The following is a 16,789-nucleotide window of genomic DNA, read 5'->3' on the forward strand; positions in this document are numbered from 1 at the left end:
GAGCTTAGGAGAGTTCCCTAGCAGATATCTCGGGAAAATTGTCTTTCTTAAGATCATAGGTGGTTACTAAGCTAATGGCCCTGGGGCCTTACCTAGCCAAGAGTTTATCCCCAAAAAAGAAACCTCAGTCAGCACCTGTCACCCCTGTCAATGAGGGACGCTGATGGAAGCCCTGGGACAAATTTGTGGTTTCCCATCCACTCATCAAGGTTGCACTTGATGAGGGTCAGTGAGGTACTGTATATGACATGTATGGAAAGTCTATCCCAGTGATGGGGCAGCCTCTGGGAGACAAACCTGTCTCTCTAGCAGGGTTTGTTGATGTTGCATATTAGATTTAGGCCTTTTGAGTGGGTAATGCATGAGGAGTTAGACTTCCAAATATGGAGCATCTCTAGTAGGGCATTGTCCGATATTGCCTTGTAGGTGAGACACAGATCATCTCTGTGTAATCTGTACGATATCGAGTAGAGTGATAGTGATTTGAGCCTGTCCACATAGGACAGGTGTTAGAGGCCATGGATTCTCTTTGTAAGGTATTTCTGTGGCCTTTCCAGTTGGTGCAGGTGTTTGAAGAGGTACATACCAAATGGGGCATTATACTCAATTATTGGCCTAATGAGGAAGGAGTACAGAGAGCTAATGACCTCCTTTTTTCTGGATGGAGTCCCTTTACTTATGAGATGAACCAAGTAAAAGTTTTTTCTGACCACTGCCACTATATGATGGTCGAATGTGAGATTGTTGTCAACCTGAGTATGCAGGTCTCTCACCATAGGTTGTGTGCTAGGGAAGTGGCCATTGATGTGGTAATCAGTAGGGGCTGTGTTTTTGCTGACTGATATGATAATACATTTTTGCTTTTAACTTAAGGCCATGACTTTGGCACCAGTCATTTGTTGCTGTGAGACCCTCTTGCAGTATGTTAACATCGTTTGGAGAGTCAATGACAGCACCCAACATACAGTCAGCCACGGGCCTTTTGTCTTTACCTGGACCTCTGAGAAGTAGATGCGAAACAGTAGGGGTCCCAGGACAGATCCCTGGGGAACATCACTAGTGACAGCTCTGTTGTCAGAAGTGGAGGTGCCTCTTTTGAGTTTGTGGGTCCTATCGATGAGCCAGTTGGCCACCCACCTGATGAGACAGGGATTTATGCCAAGTTGTGTTAGCTTTTTGATGATGCCTGAGTGGGGGATTGTGTCAAAGGCCTTGGCCAAGTCAAGGTAAGCTGTATGTACTGACTTTCCCTCATCCAAGGCCTTGGTGACAGTCTCAAAGAAGTCAACCAGGTTCAACAGGGAATCTGCTGTGATGAATCTGAACTGGCTGGGGGCAAGTGCTTGGAGATTGCCTATGTCCTTGTTTATAAGATCCATAATAATACACTCCATGGCTTTACAGATCAGACTTGTCAAATTAATGGGGCAATAATTTCCAGGGTCAGTAGTGGCACCATCTTTGTGCAAGGGGATGACAATGGCAGTTCTCCACTCTGCTGGAATGAAGCCTGTACTTAGGCTGTGGTTGAATATGGTGCTCAATGGTGAAGCTAGCTCTTTCTGACGTTGGTGCAGAATACAGCCTGGGGTTCTGTCAGGTCCCATAGAAGCTGTGTACTTTGCCTTGGATAGGGCCATTAACACTTGATCTATGAAGATGTGAGTTGTGGGACAAATATCGAGGATGTCGAATTGGCCTTTGGGGGGATTGGTTCAGTGCAAACTTCACTCCCTATCTGCTAGCAGGTTGGCTAAGTCAACAGGATCAGTGTAAGTAGTACAGTTAAGTACTAATTCGGAACAAATCTGGGCTTTGCCATGGAGGTTCCTGACGTAACTGAAGAGGGCTCTGTGGTTTCCCTTTATTTCAGAGGCTAGTTTCAATTCATAATTTGCTTTGGAGGTTTTCACTAGTGATCTAATTTGTTTGTTGAGGCTGGCAAGGGTTTTTTTCCAATTTGGAATTTGTTCCTTTTTACACTTGGACAACAGTTTCTTCCTTTTGTTGTAAAGCATGTTGATAGAGGATGTCCTCGTTTCTGTTTCCTTGAGGAGCAGGTTTTATTTCTGTTGGGTATGGCTGAGTCCATGCAGTTGTACCGGTGCTTGTATACTGCATTGGTCTACTTTTCAGCATAGTTGTCTGCATCCTCTGAGCAGGGGTGGTGGTGTGAAAATACTGATACCTTCCCTTAGGAGGTTGTAGTCAGCTTTTGAGAAGTTTTTAGCCTAGTTATGGCTTGGGGTGGGGGTGGGATGGGGCAAAAACTTTGAATGAGGCAGACCAATGATCTGATCTCACCAGGGAAGAATGTACTATTGGATTGGTGCAGCAGTTGCACATGTTTGTGAGAACCAAGTCCAGAATGCTATCTCCCCTTGTGGGGGATGAGACGAGCTGGTGTAGTGCGTTAGAACTCATGAAGTCAAGGAATCATTGGGTGAGTGCATTAGTGCATGAATAGTTTACCCTGTCTATGGTGGAGTAGTTGAGTATGTTTTTTTCATTTTTTTCTAATGCTTTGTTAAACTTATGCTCCCATTTCTTAATTGTGCCATTCATGTCTTCTAAAACGTGCTCTCTACTGCAGACCTGATGTATTATAGGGTGAGCATAGAAGTAGAAAGTATAGAGTACAAAGCCATTTGCAGCACATCTGACCTGCATATCCCATCTAGACATGAACTTGTCTTTAAAATCTGTAAACAGGTTCATAGATTAGTGCTAGGCTAACTGTCCTTGTGGGCCATGTTAAGCCTAGCCAGTTACCCCATGTGAGAATCAAATCTTGCATCTGTGAGGTAAACACCTTAACCATTATGCCAACCTCCCTATCCCATAAATTGTCACCGTATTGATTGTTGAATACACACACAAACCAGTTGACTGCAGTGAGACTAGAACCCCTACCTAACTATCTGTACAGCACAGTACTTAACACAAGCATCACAGCACAAGTCTAAATATTTGTACTCCATGTGACTGGATTGCTAACAGTAGGATACACACTTACACTCTTCTGACTAGACACACACACACACACACACACACACACACACACACACACACACACACACACACACACACACACCAATTGACTGCAGTGAGATTAGAACCCTTATCTAACTAGTTACACCAACTAGGGAACTCGGTACTTAACACAAGTGTCATGGCTCAAGCACATATTCTGTATGTAACTTTAATCTTCACATCTGGTAAATTTAATAAACTGATTACAGATTTGGAGTATATAGGACTGCATAGACGTCTTCTCATTAAAATTACATTTTGGGGTACAGATATGCTTATTTTCTCAGCTTGTGTCAGAAGAGGCCTAAGTCAGTACAGAGTTCTCGTCCTATGTTACAGCAGTCTAAATGCTAGTAGCCGTAACTAATGCCACATGTGCTTCACCTTAAGAGTAGGTCAAGAATGCTTTATGAATATCTTGTTTAAGAGCACCCAAGCATTTTAAGCATCTATCTTATTCTGGGAAGATGGTTCTGGTGATATGCTGCAAAAACATTGTGTCATCAGCTAAGACAACACTGCCAGACATACTCCGCTGCTAATCAGAAGAGCATTGCAGATTCATTGTGTTGTTGCAGACCAGTGTCTCAGAAGACATCGGTAGGAAGAAGTCTAAGCTATCTGCTCCATCTCTGCTTAATGTTCTTCTGCAATGTATGTATGGCAGGCTATCTTCAATATTGAACAACCACCAGAGTTACTGGGTAGGTGAATAAATGTGTTTGGTGGAGGGAATCTTTAACAGAAAAGAACAAGAATGCAGCAGGGAGTACCATAAAATGACAAATTAAATTTGTGCAGGAACACAAATTGTAGTGTTACTGTATTATTATTTATTTATTTTTTCAGGTGCTAAGCTGGCAGAGAGTCCAAACGCTGCAGTGTGGAGAACAGGAATATATCAACAGTGAAGGTCTCTGTACCCCCTGTAGGCAGTGCCCCCCAGGACAGGAGCCTGATAGGGTAAGCACGTTGTCATGCTTCCGTATACACATTACAGATGTTATTTGCACATGTATCTTTCCTTTGCTTGAGACATTAAACAAAGCTTAATCTGCCTAAAATGGTCATAACAGTCCTAGACCATATGCCATCAAAAAGCAGGTAATATTTTCCCAGTGTAGTTTTTGTATGTTCTTTAATCAGTTTAAATACCATAATGGGTCTCTGTGCAGAAGAGCTGTAGGCTCAGTGAAATATTCTTAATCCGCAAAATCAGAATGAAGTTGGGAACTGAGTCGATTTTTTTTACTTTTTCTTGATGTAAGCTAGTGTCTGATTTAGACAATAAAAAACATGCTTATCTGGTCAATCATTCTTGATTAGGTAGGTAAATTATTACTCTTTTTCATCACATGAGTGGAGAAATCAGATTAAGTAGTCACACAATGTAATTTAGTGAGTTTAGCTGTCAGCTGACAGTATAGGAACTGTTACACATCATTTGTTCTGTAGAGCATTACATTTGCAGCCTGTGGTGCTGTTAAATGACACTTTCATCACTCATGATGGAGGCTTTTGTTTGGGGAAGTAGATAATTGAAGTCTAAGATCTAAAGATGGGGTTGTAGATGTTTTCTTTTATATGTGCATTTTCAGAAGCATTTAGTACTAGTGGCGTGGCAGTTTTCTTTTTTTTATTTATTTTTTTTAAATATTAGTTTCCTAAAGTATGTCTGTAAGTGTTTTGGGAGAGTACACATGCTGCAATTTTATTCATCAGTTCAGATTATCAGGTAGGAGTTAACAAGATGCATTACTGAGCCAGTTAAGGCAGAAGCAGCTATTTTTAAGAATCTTGGCATCAAGCCATCATCTCCAGAACTTCCTTTATCAAAGAGGTCTATGGGAGCTTTTCAACCTGTTTCTTTTTTTTTATAGAATAATTCTTGGATTTAAAGTGGAGGGTACTAGATTTCTTAAAAGAAACATCCTGTAAGGGTGCCACACTGGAGTGCAGTTAATGTTGCTGTTTTACAGCTCTTGGATCTCGAATTTTGTTCCTGGCTGTGTGGTGTCTGCATGTCTGTCCAATGTCCACATGGGTTTTTCACCTTCCTTTCACATTTCAGACCTGGTGAATCTTCAAAATTGCCAGTAGGTGTGTGTGTGTGTGTGTGTGTGTGTGTGTGTGTGTGTGTGTGTGTGTGTGTGTGTGTGTGTGTGTGTCCTACAGTAGACTTAATTCCCCTCCAGAATTAGTTTATCTGCCTTGTGCCTGTTGAGTAGTGAGATAGGCTTTGGCTTCCATTGATCCTAAACTGGATAAAACAGCTAATGGAAGATGAATGAATGATCATCTAACAAGGATTTTTTAGTGGGGGGAAGCAGACCATGGCCTGCAGTGATCTTTGAGCACTACAAGGAAGTTATTTTATGTTTTTTTTTTTAATTTAAAACTATGTCATCTGTACCTTTGGGGGAACATCTCTTAATTATCGCTTCATTCAGTCATTTGTTTATATATTTTCATTTGTTAATTTGAAACATTTAGTGGAAAGGTCTTAATTCCAGTGGAGTCAGGGATGATAGCTTGATTTTATACAATAAGCATTTAAATTAAGATAGTTGTTACTGTATAAACATGACATATACACAGTACAAAAATAATTAAGAGTAAATTAATATCAGTAAGATGCATCTATTCCAATAATGCTATTCAGTCAATGAAGGAAGAGAAATGAATAATTTCAAATCAGTTTACATCACATGTGCAACTCCAGTGACTGGCAGAGTGCTCCCTGAGAATGTGGTTGGACCGTAGGTATAGTATTTACCTTTGTAGTGGCTGATCAAATTCCAGAACTACTGTGGAATGTCCATTAAGATAATAGGTACAAGAATGGGCTTAGGAATCTTAAACTACTGACAAAGAAAATGAGAAAGTGGTTACTAATGACAACCACTAATATGCCATGTACCCAGGATTCTATGCAGGGAAGATTCACTTCTATAGCATGACATGTCCTGGTTTATAGTTCACAATTGTAGACTCAAATAGATCCAGAATAAAATAAATTTGACACATTGCCAGATTGTGCTTGTAACCTAAAACACAGGAGGTAATATTTGTAACAGCGAGTGTCATAACAACTTTACTGGTGTTTAGTTATTGCAAATCAGAAAGACCATTATGCACCCAACATCCATTGTCTTTTTTTCAGCTATTCAGCACGAAATGGGTCCATCTCATAAACTGTTCACTGTGCAATTGTTTCATTGTCCCCATGGTTATTGATCAGTATTTCATTTATCTGCCAGGTTGGGTAGCGTTCGAAAGACATGCGTGCGTAAATGGGCGTGCCTTCGTTGAAGGTTGGGCGTCGAGCTGGCACCTCGGTGTTTCGTAAAAATCTACTGCCAATCATTAGTGGACCAGAGTTCCGCTGTGGCGACCCCTTACCGGGAAAAAGCCGAAAGACAACAACAACAACTGGTTGAAGTCTTCTCTTAGACTTTGACATGAAACAAGCTGGTTTATCAAGAAGGTCATGTCACAATCTAAATCTACATGCAAATCGACAAAGTCTGTCTATTTCTGAGGCTTGCTCCACTGTTAAAAGGATTCATAGAATCTGCTTTTTGTTACCTTGGGCTGTACAAGTACAAGACATTTAACAGATGTTTTTATAGCTTATTTCTACAGCATCTACTAAATTTTACACACTAACAGAACTAGCAATTTTTGGATTTGTGAGTGTAGTGTAAATTAATGACTTTGATATATTTTTATGCAGAGGGTTGTTATTGCTGGATTATTTATTAAAAGTTTGCTGGATTATTTATTAAAAGTTATGGTCTGCTAAAGAGATACTTTGGGTGGTAGGTTCTGCACAATCATAGAGAGGCTGTACTTAAATTATTTTTTAATACTTTAGCCTTTTCGTTCTTAGACCAGCAGTTTCAGATTAATAACAGTCTGACATATTATGTACTGATGTACGACTTAATAATTTTGATGTGTTCTCCACATTCTCTAGCAACTAATGACTTTGTACTGTTTTGCACAGTTTGGATGCATTACTCAGTTCATTGTGTTAATGTTGTAATTGCATTCTGAGCCCCTACATGTGCATCTTGCCAAAAGATACTATGTAATGCACATCTGTTATATTTTATGCAGTGCTAGAGTGTTTTTAACAAATGCATCATTTTAATTAATACACTTCATTTAGCACATCTAGCATGATGTGTATTTATTTCAGGTGGCTCACATTTAACCGTTCATTCTGACCTATTCAGGCTGCTAATACACCTCGCAGTGATTATCTGTCTGTCTATCTATTTATCTCTCTGTCTATGTATATCCTGACTTAAAATCACTGTTGCAGTATTCCTGACATGGGTTGTCACCGGTGACTGCAGATGGGGTACCAAATTTTTACCTTCCTGAGGTCATACGTCTAATGCATTACGTCAGCTCATATGCAGTAGGGTATATAGACAAACATGCAAGTATGGATCCTCAGACTCTCTCACCAGCAGCCTGAATGCAGGTTATGCATCTGTTGTACTGATCACCATTTGTTCGTTAATACCTTTATTTTGATCTTTTATCCAGATAAGTGCCCCATTGAGTAATTTTCCTTTACTTATGCTGTTTTGTTGAAAGTTAGATATCAGCTAGGAAGGTTAAGTGTGACTGTGGTAGGCAGATTCCATGCTCGGACTTGCATAACAAGTGTCTTTTTTGCCTAGGAGTGGAACACGATAACAAATCTTTCTCAGTCTGTCAATCATTCATTCCCAATACCCTTTGGTCGAGTATTTCCTTTCTCAATACCTGTCTAGGGACTCAGCACATTAAACGAATCCACATTCTCAAAAGTCTTTCCACCAAAGGAAAACCTAGAGAAGTCCAGGACAGATCTGCAGTCCAACATATCAGACTCCAATGAACCAGTGGAGATTCCAGAAGCCATGGTACACCACGTTACCTCTGAGTTGCATGCTACTGAGACCCTGTTGGAGGCTGGTATGGCTCCTGAATCCTTGCAGACTGCTGGTACATCAGATAAACTGTGACTCATCATTTCCAATGGACCACAAAGCGTCCCTTAAATTTTGTTATCAATGATATTGCAGGCTCTTTAATAGAAATTGGACAGGGTTCTGAACCTCAGTTTCTCATCCAGACAGACATTATGCCTAAGAAGAAAAAACAGAATACTAAGCATGTTTCCTTTCCCTCAGCAGGTAGGAAAAATGAATAGATAGACGTCACAGAGGTTGCTCAAAGCTGTTATGACTTTGAAAACTCCCTCTTTTGGGAGTCCGCAACCAAAGGCTACTCCTCAAAAATCTGCCTTAGTTTCTTCTTCTGAAAAAGAACAAGGTTATAATTCTGATCATTCTCTAGACTGTTTTTCTCAGCTGTATTCTACAGGACAAGTTTCTCAGGATGAAGAGGACTCTCTAGCACTAGATTCCCCTATTTAGGAAACTTCCTTTGGGGAGACTGTCCAGAACATGATGAAATACTTTCAGTGACAATCCAGTCAAATCTCTGATATTTAGAAGAGGTATTGCAGTCATTTTTCCTGCCTTTTCTCCAGTCCCTCCTGCCCTTGAGGTTCTCCAGGACTCCTTTCAGTCCACCTGTTCTACACCTGATTCTCAATCACCAGCTCCTAAAAAAGGGTACCCCTGCCCTTTCTCGAGTCCCTCCTGCCCTTGAGATTCTCCAGGACTCCTTTCAGTCCACCTGTTCTGCACCTGATTCTCAATCACCAGCTCCTAAAAAAAGAGACAGGTTTTACAAGGTACATGATGACCTAAAGTACTTATACAAGAATCCAGTAGCAGACCCCTCTGCAGTACCTCTCTTCATATAAGCCCTCTATGCATTTGTCTAGTGCTAATGCTGTGCCACCCTTGCTTTTGTGGCAATTAACTACCAGACTCAAGTGGCAAATTACTTCATCTATGTCCTGAGTCCTATAGCGGAGTCAAAGCAACAAATGCAGAGCGCACTATCCCCGGCCAGTCAAGTAGCCAGATATAGTACTAAGCGCAGTTACAATGCTGTTGATGTTTCTAGTAGGGGAGCTGCCACTGGGTCTGTTGTTCACAGATATTCACGACTTTGCAGTCGGCCTATCCCTGAGGATTTCAACTCAAAACTTTTAGGCACACCCTTCGACAAAGACTTGCTGTTTGGTCCTCAGCTGTCAGTCTTTGTAAAACTCTCCAAGATTAAGGTAAGACTATGAAAGACAACTGACAGACTCTTCTCTCCTCAATTCCTAGGTAACATATGAACTACCCATCCAAATCAACTTGCTTCATTAGAAGGGATCCTAGGACATCTCAGAAACAAAGATGCCTCCCTAGGAAGAGATACTCTGACAAACCCCATAGTGAACCTCCAGTGGGGAGGCCTCCCTTTGGAAGCTAGAATCTATGACTGTCTCTGCAGCACCCTTCCCCTGCTCTCAGCAACATTACTCCTCTTTCCCAAAGACTGTCCCTCTGCCTAGGTAGGTGGGACGCTATTGCTACACTCAAGTGGATCCTGTCCATCATCAAATTAGGTTATGCCATGTCATGGGAAAATAATCCCCCCTTATGAAAGGCATGATGCAACCTCCTCACAACCAAGTGTCCCTTTCTGCCGCCATTATTTAGGATCTCTTGAATCATGTAAGTCCCAAAATACTTGATGGGAAAAGGATTTTACTGCATGATTTTTCTAGTGTCAAGAAAATAAGGGCAGTGGAGACTCATCCTAGACTTGTGTCTCCTAAACCCTTACTTGAAGGTACCATCTTTCAAAATGTTTTCTCTTCACATTCTTCTGCCTTTCATCCTCCTTCAGGCTTTCTAAGTGTCACTATATCCGAAGGACACCTACTTACACACCCATTTGTCCTTCTTGCAGGAGCTTCCTCATTTTTTCCCCTGTTTCTGCACATTTTCAATTTACTGCTCTGCCTTTTTGCCTTTCCATAGCTCCAAGATTGTTCACAAAGTGTCTAGCTCCAGTAGTAGATTTCTGTTGCACTCAGGGAATCCATATATTCCTCTTCATGGATGACCTGCTCATCCAGACTATGTCTCTCCAGAAATCCTTCTTCAGCATCTACACTTTACCCTCCAACTTCAGAGAGGTCAGGATTTCACTATAAACTACCAAAAAAATCCCATATATCCCCTACACATGCCCTGTTTTTCCTGTGCTGCACACTGGACAAAAAGAAAATGTATGCCTTCCTCCCCTAGGAGACAGTTCACATGATTAAATCATTGTCGTATAAGTTGTATCTATTCTTGACCAATGCTTTCACATTATATCTGATTTGGTAGATTTCTTTAAACTGTAGATTTTTTTATTGTTTAGGAGAAAAAACAGTCTTGGAGCTATTGACTGGAGGGAGTGTATTGACTTGATGGCTACAGGCAAGGAGTCTTAGGCCTTAGCTAGCAACATGGTGCAAATATAGACCATGCCCAGCTGATCTGACAGGTTTGTGGACAGAGAGGAAGTATTCTTACTGACTAGAGAAAATTTGGCTTTGGCACCAAGGAAGTTCCTCTACTGTTTTTGATATGTCCCATGGCATCTTGTACATCCACCTCTATTACCAGAAACAGGTTGATGGGTTTAACATCTAAACAGGACATATATTTACAAGTCTGATAAAAATATATAAAATGTTTAGAGACGTACAGAATATTATATAGATTTGACAAATAAAATGTCAACAGATAAAATGTTCAACACAATAAAGAGGTACATACAACATAAATTATACAAACCATCTACCTGCCCTTCCCTATTTTCCTGGTATCCTCTTACACCCCTAACATACTCTCCGCACCTCCAACCAGCAAGTCCTAGACATTTACCAACCACACGAAAATATTGGTAAACTACACACATTAGATCCATTCCCCATCCTAAACACTTCAAAAAGGAACTTAAACTTCACCTACTAAACAACAAATCTTGCCCTTGTCATGACCCCACCTAACCTACAGCACTAATGAATTCTACATCACCGTATTGTTTCACTCTAACTACACAGACTTTTTACTCTACCACCTCTTAGTTTTCTCCATTTACTCATAGTCTTGCTAAAATAATTCACCCTTAAGCTTTACTTCTCACCACATGTACATATGTATATATTGTTTGCTCTTGCCGAAATACCTCTCTTTATTAGAATTATATCCGCTGTATCAATAGCTCTCTCTTTGAAAGCTCAATTGCTGTTTATTTTCTCACTGTAAAAAAAAATAATGTATTTCTTTTATCAAGTGTATTATACTTCTCTGTATCATTATCAGTATGTATTATGCTTCTCTGTATTTGTAGCTTATGTATTGTAACTCTCTATATCGGAGAGTGAAGTTTATGTACTGTAAATTGTCTGCATTGGAGCTTTTCTCCTTGGGTCTCCACTGAAAATGAGCCTGTGGCCCAGTTGGACTAACCCGGTCAACAAATGTCAAATAAAATAAAATAAATACATGTTTTGGTATAATGAAATGCATGTATTATCTCTGTACCACATTGGGACATCACAGTGGTACAACAGTTAGCATTACTGCCTGATAGCACTTGGTTTGCAGGTTCATAGGTTCATAGGTTATCTGCCCTGGGGCATATCATTTCTTCTTGAAAGAAGTCAGTGAGGTGCTTGCCTAACATGAATTGGAATTCTATTCCAGACATGTCCATTAATTCTGGGTTGGACATAGGTTTATATGTCAGGCATGCATATGGCATTGTTTGAGTCCCTTGATCCCCTGGTGAGGTACTTTTGGGGTCTTTCTAATTGCTGTACATCCCAAAGGGCATATTATGATATGATGGATGATGGATGATGAATAAAAAAGGCAATTACTCTCTCTCTCTCTAGATGTGAATCCTTTCTGATGATGAGTGGGCTATGTAGAAGGTCTTTCTAACCACTTTGGCAATGTGGTTGCCAGAAAAGTAAATACCGAATTTATATTTCAGGGGATAGCTTATCTATGATGCCTGGTGGGGGTATTGTGTCAAATGCCCTTGCGAGGTCAAGATAGTTCATGATGATCCTCTCCATAGCCTTGCAGGTTCATTTCCCAGTTGGAATATCTTCTGGATGGATTATGCATGTCCTTCTTGTGTCCACATGGAGTTTCACCTGGTACTACAGGTTTCTCACACATCCAACAATGTGTATGTGTGTGCAACATGAGAGAGTAATTATGTGTATGCATCCTGCAGTGGTTCGACACCTCACTCAGGATGAGTTTGTATTCCCTGCACTCAATAGCCTCTGGCTTCCTTGCAGCACTATACTGGATTAAATAGCTAACTGCGGAATAAATGGATGGATGAATGAATGAATGAATAAATGAATGAGTGAATGAATGAATGAATGAATGAGTCTGACACACTGAATATTCTCACACATTTGCAAAGCATAAATCTGTTCAACACTCAGTTTAGATATTAGAATAGTTAGATGCCACTAGTGAAAGTATGAGTATCTTCAGCTGTATTGGAAACAAGAGTAGGCAGAACTGAGAAGTATGCAATATTAAAGAGATCTGACTCTGGGTATATCTTCAACGATTTATGATAATCAGCAGGCATGAGTTACAGAACTATGAGGTAGATGTATGATCATGGGCAAGTTTCTTAAGTATTTTCTGTGATGAGATGTAGACGAAAGCTTCTAGATTTCTTATGACAGTTTTTCTATGGGGAAGGAATTACATGAATAGGGGACCTGTCTCCTGCTTTAGATGATTTTATGAGTATCCTTAGCACATGCTTTGTGGCTGTTTGACTGGAATATGTTGGATAGGTTTAGACAGTGGGGTTTATTCAGAAGAGAATAACTAAATAGATTTAGTTGGCGCGTGATTATTAATCTCATATCCATCCAGCCTTAAATCTTAAGAGACAGACAATGATGCAGGCAGGTGACATCAAGAACAGGGGCAGTTTTACTAGTTATGGGACCAGGATTCAGTTTAAGTGCCAAAGAAATCTAAAAGGAGTTCCAGACCATAATTGTGCTCTGGAGCTTCGATGTTTTTGATGGGAAAGCAGTAAACATCTCAATGTCATGCAGAACAGAGGACATGTTTTAAATTCTTTGAATTACTGAGGTCTAACTTAGTTCTTACATTTGTTCTTAGAGAGTCTAAACTAAGTAGTGAGTCAGCACTATGATACAGAGGGATAAAGCCAAGGGAATGACCCATATAGTCTCACATTGGTTAGTGGCCTGGAATCATGAGAACTGAACTGAAAGGGGAAGACAGTGTAGTCCCACTGCCTCACCAGTTCTGGTCCACTGAAATGCTGAGGTCAACTGGAGCATGGGTGCAGTGCAGTGCACTACTGAGACAGGAGACATGCTTAGTTCTTCCAAGCTTAGTTCATGCAGTGGCCTTATTTGTTTGGACACGTACTGAAGTGTGTGCGCAGGAAGGAAATGTAGAAGAAGGTATAGCAAACTCTTCCGCTTGCTGCTGCATACGGCAGCTGCCAGAAGAAGGAGCTAGATTCTATTACAGCAAATCCTCAAGCTTCCCAGATATTCTAGTATAGTGACATTGATAAGGTATTTTGTTCTGAAAGGAGGAAACTCCTCTTATGAGACTATATCAGATACCAGTCCACAAGAAGAGGGGAGAACAAGTGGGTCAGTAAAGCATCTGAATCAGCCTGATGAAAAGGGTGTTCAGGGAAAACAGATATCATCAAAATGTTTTTCAGCTGTGTATTATAAAAATTCATTATGACATATGGTCCAATGCTTTATTTAATGCATATTGCAGTCATAATTGCTGCATTATAAACCTTTTTTTAATAAAAGTAATACTGAATTTTATTGTAGATATGTATCAGATTAGTATTTTCTCTCTTTCTTTCACATTTTATAGGTATGTGGCCATGGGAAAGGTGCAGGGATGGAGTGTCGTGCGTGCTTCCCTGGCACATTTTCAGACAGCTACGGAACAGAGCCATGTGCCATACACAGCTCTTGTGCTAGACTCAAAAGAGTGTACAGGATTCATGGCACAGCTACTGTTAACAGCCAGTGTGGAGAATGTTTACCTGGGTAAGTTCATTCTCCCTTATATAATTTTGGTATATTACTTCAAGACGGATTTCCATTAGAATACATTTGTATTGTCTTGCAGAATAGGGAGGGGGGACTGTAGACATTTTTACTCTTTTGAACTGTAACTTACAGCAACTGAACATATATGCATACTGATAAACAAAAAAGGTTCATCTCTAGTACAGAGTGGCTGTAACATCCATTCAAAGTGCCTGAACTGATAGAGCTTGTATAATATCTTGTGCAGAGGATGCCACAAGAGACTTCAAGTGCCTTAGTGCTTTCTGGAGGATTGTTTTTAAAGACAAGGTGACTACTATCCTTGTCATTTTATGTTTCAGGTACTATAACCTTGCGGAAGAATCTGCAGGCACCTCAGAATGTCATCCATGCACTGATGCTGTAGAAGACACAAGTAGATGCTCACGTGAGTGTAAATGAAAACTTCCAGCTTTAAATAATAGTGCAGGGTGTCTCCATATAGGGCTATAACTGTTCTGCATAATTCTACCATTCATTGCACAGAACCACTGAGAAGTTTGTACTGGTTAGAGTAATCTCTTCTCAAATCAGGGTTGCACAGTTCTGGAGCATGTTGTTAACAGAGATTAGAGAGGCATCCAATTAAAAACTGAAAACAGATCTAGATCAGTGGTTCTTTGTTAAGTTACACAAACCTATAATGTGGATACAGACTCATGTAATCTCTGTCGAGGTTCCTGAGTTTGTGTTCTTCACATACATTGCACTGTGCAGGAGTAGTGCATTAAACCTACCAGAAAGATTAACATTAAGGAGAAATAAAAATTGCACTACTCAGGAGAAAGGAGAAATATTTCTTTCTTTCTTCCAACACAGTATGATGTTGGAAGTAGTAGCTCACACAAAAGAAGGTACAGGAGAGGTCACAGACCCCTGTAAAAACTTTTCAGTTAAGATTTGCATAACTTGTATCATTCATGACAGTTTACCAGGTGGTGGTAAGATTGTCCACGATAGATAATCAGTGATATATTGAAGTCTGGGCAGTTGGAACAGACTGACACATAAGCCAGGGCTGGTTGTGATCACTGACATAGCAGCTGGGATGAAATATCAAATGCTGGCAAGTGAGCTGGAAGAGCAGGAATCTTGAGAACTGCACAGCTGGGTGTGGATAGGCTGGGGGATTAGGATCTCTGCTATAGCAAGGGGTAGAGGAACTCTGATGACTGCCAGTCTGTGGGTAGGAGGACTGTTGCTGTCATTCTCAGAGATTTGTGATGTTTTGACACTCTGGGGCTGGGATTAGTGGGTTGCCGACCGCAAGTGTCATTTTCACACTTAAGAATTAGTGCGTTAACTTACATTTGGTAAATTTATTTCATTTCATTTCATCAAAACACGTTTAACAAATATGACCAAATTTCAGCATTCTGCTATGTAACACAACACAAGGTGTTGTGATGTTGTAGCTGGTTATGTAATTTAATAGGGCATCAAAGTTTTTTTTTCAACCCCACCTATTCTGAATTTCATTGCAAAAGTTCAGTCGATAAGTTGCTTTTCAGACTGTTTTAGATATGGTGTAGAATGCCCTTGACTGCTACCAATCTGTTGAGGGTATTGTGTTGTTGCAGTGCCATCCTGACCTTTTTTCATATTCAGCTCCACGCCTTTCTTAAATTGCAGATCTTCCCGAATGCGTGGTGTTAGTGCTACTTTGCATATACCCTTACTGTAGCACTGATGACTCTCTTTGAAGTTCTGGACATTCCTGAATCAGAAATCCTCTGTAGGGTGTTGCACACATTCCTATGAACTATGTATTAGGTGTCCGTGTGTTTTTATCTTATTTGCTTTACCAGTATTTCTCTTCCCCTATAATATATTTTCTTGCGAGAGCATGTGCCTCTCCCAATTTTGCTGTGTTCAGTTTCTTTTTTCATAAAGTTCTTCCCTTCAAAACTTTCTGAACTAAGGCAATCTCTTGGAAGCATCTTTTTTCCTTTGCAGCCTGTGATAAAGTTTGGGTGTTCTTTCTCATGACATGGTTGCTCATTTTCTTATATAATGTCTTCATAATTTCCTTTCATTCCCAGTATCTTATTGGCTGTTCCTCTTGCAGTCTTGTACGGTTAAATACATCTAATCAGTGTTTTTGAACATCATATTGTACTGCTAGTGTAGAACCAAACAAACATTGATTGCCTTCCAAACAAAATCCTGGAAGTGAACTTCAACAGGCACACTATTTTTTTTCCTGCAAACCATGACTTTTAGACTGGTACTGCTAGTCTAGCTGAACATTCAGAAGATCCCTCTAATTTCTTGATGTTTCTATGCCCTCTGCAAGGGCTTTGATTACATTTACTAAGTATTTCTGTGTCATAAGCCAGTGCATAGTTTTCTCCATTCTCATTTTTGTTTTGCTGCACTGTTCACAGCTTCTCAATTAGCTCTTATAGTGCATGTTCTTACATGAAGCTCTGATATACATTTGGGAGAGCCATAAGGCAGGTTGTACACAGTCACAGTAAATATCAACATGCAGTCACCCCTTTCAGAAAGACATTTAAGAACCTGCTGGATCCTCCTCTTAAAAATGCAGTTAAGTAAATAATTAATCAATGTAAGATAGTAGTTGAGGAAGCTTTTGTGAGGGGTGTATGGCTCAGAACTATATAATTAGTGAAGAAATGGATGCTG

At 40.2% G+C, this 16,789-nt stretch overlaps 1 protein-coding gene across 1 annotated transcript in view; it reads left to right on the forward strand.

The window, feature by feature from the left end:
* Window positions 1-16,789, forward strand: part of RELT (RELT TNF receptor) — a 184,813-nt gene that overhangs the window by 76,365 nt on the left and 91,659 nt on the right. The window contains exons 3-5 of the mRNA XM_044071301.1: window positions 3,883-3,996; window positions 13,920-14,098; window positions 14,443-14,528. Of these exons, the coding sequence (XP_043927236.1) occupies window positions 3,883-3,996; window positions 13,920-14,098; window positions 14,443-14,528 (379 nt within the window). The remainder of the gene's footprint in view (window positions 1-3,882; window positions 3,997-13,919; window positions 14,099-14,442; window positions 14,529-16,789) is intronic.

The sequence above is a fragment of the Protopterus annectens genome, chromosome 5.part0 (genome assembly GCF_019279795.1).
Source record: "Protopterus annectens isolate FY-2018-M chromosome 5.part0, PAN1.0, whole genome shotgun sequence".
In the NCBI taxonomy this organism is placed as follows: Eukaryota; Metazoa; Chordata; order Ceratodontiformes; family Protopteridae; genus Protopterus; species Protopterus annectens.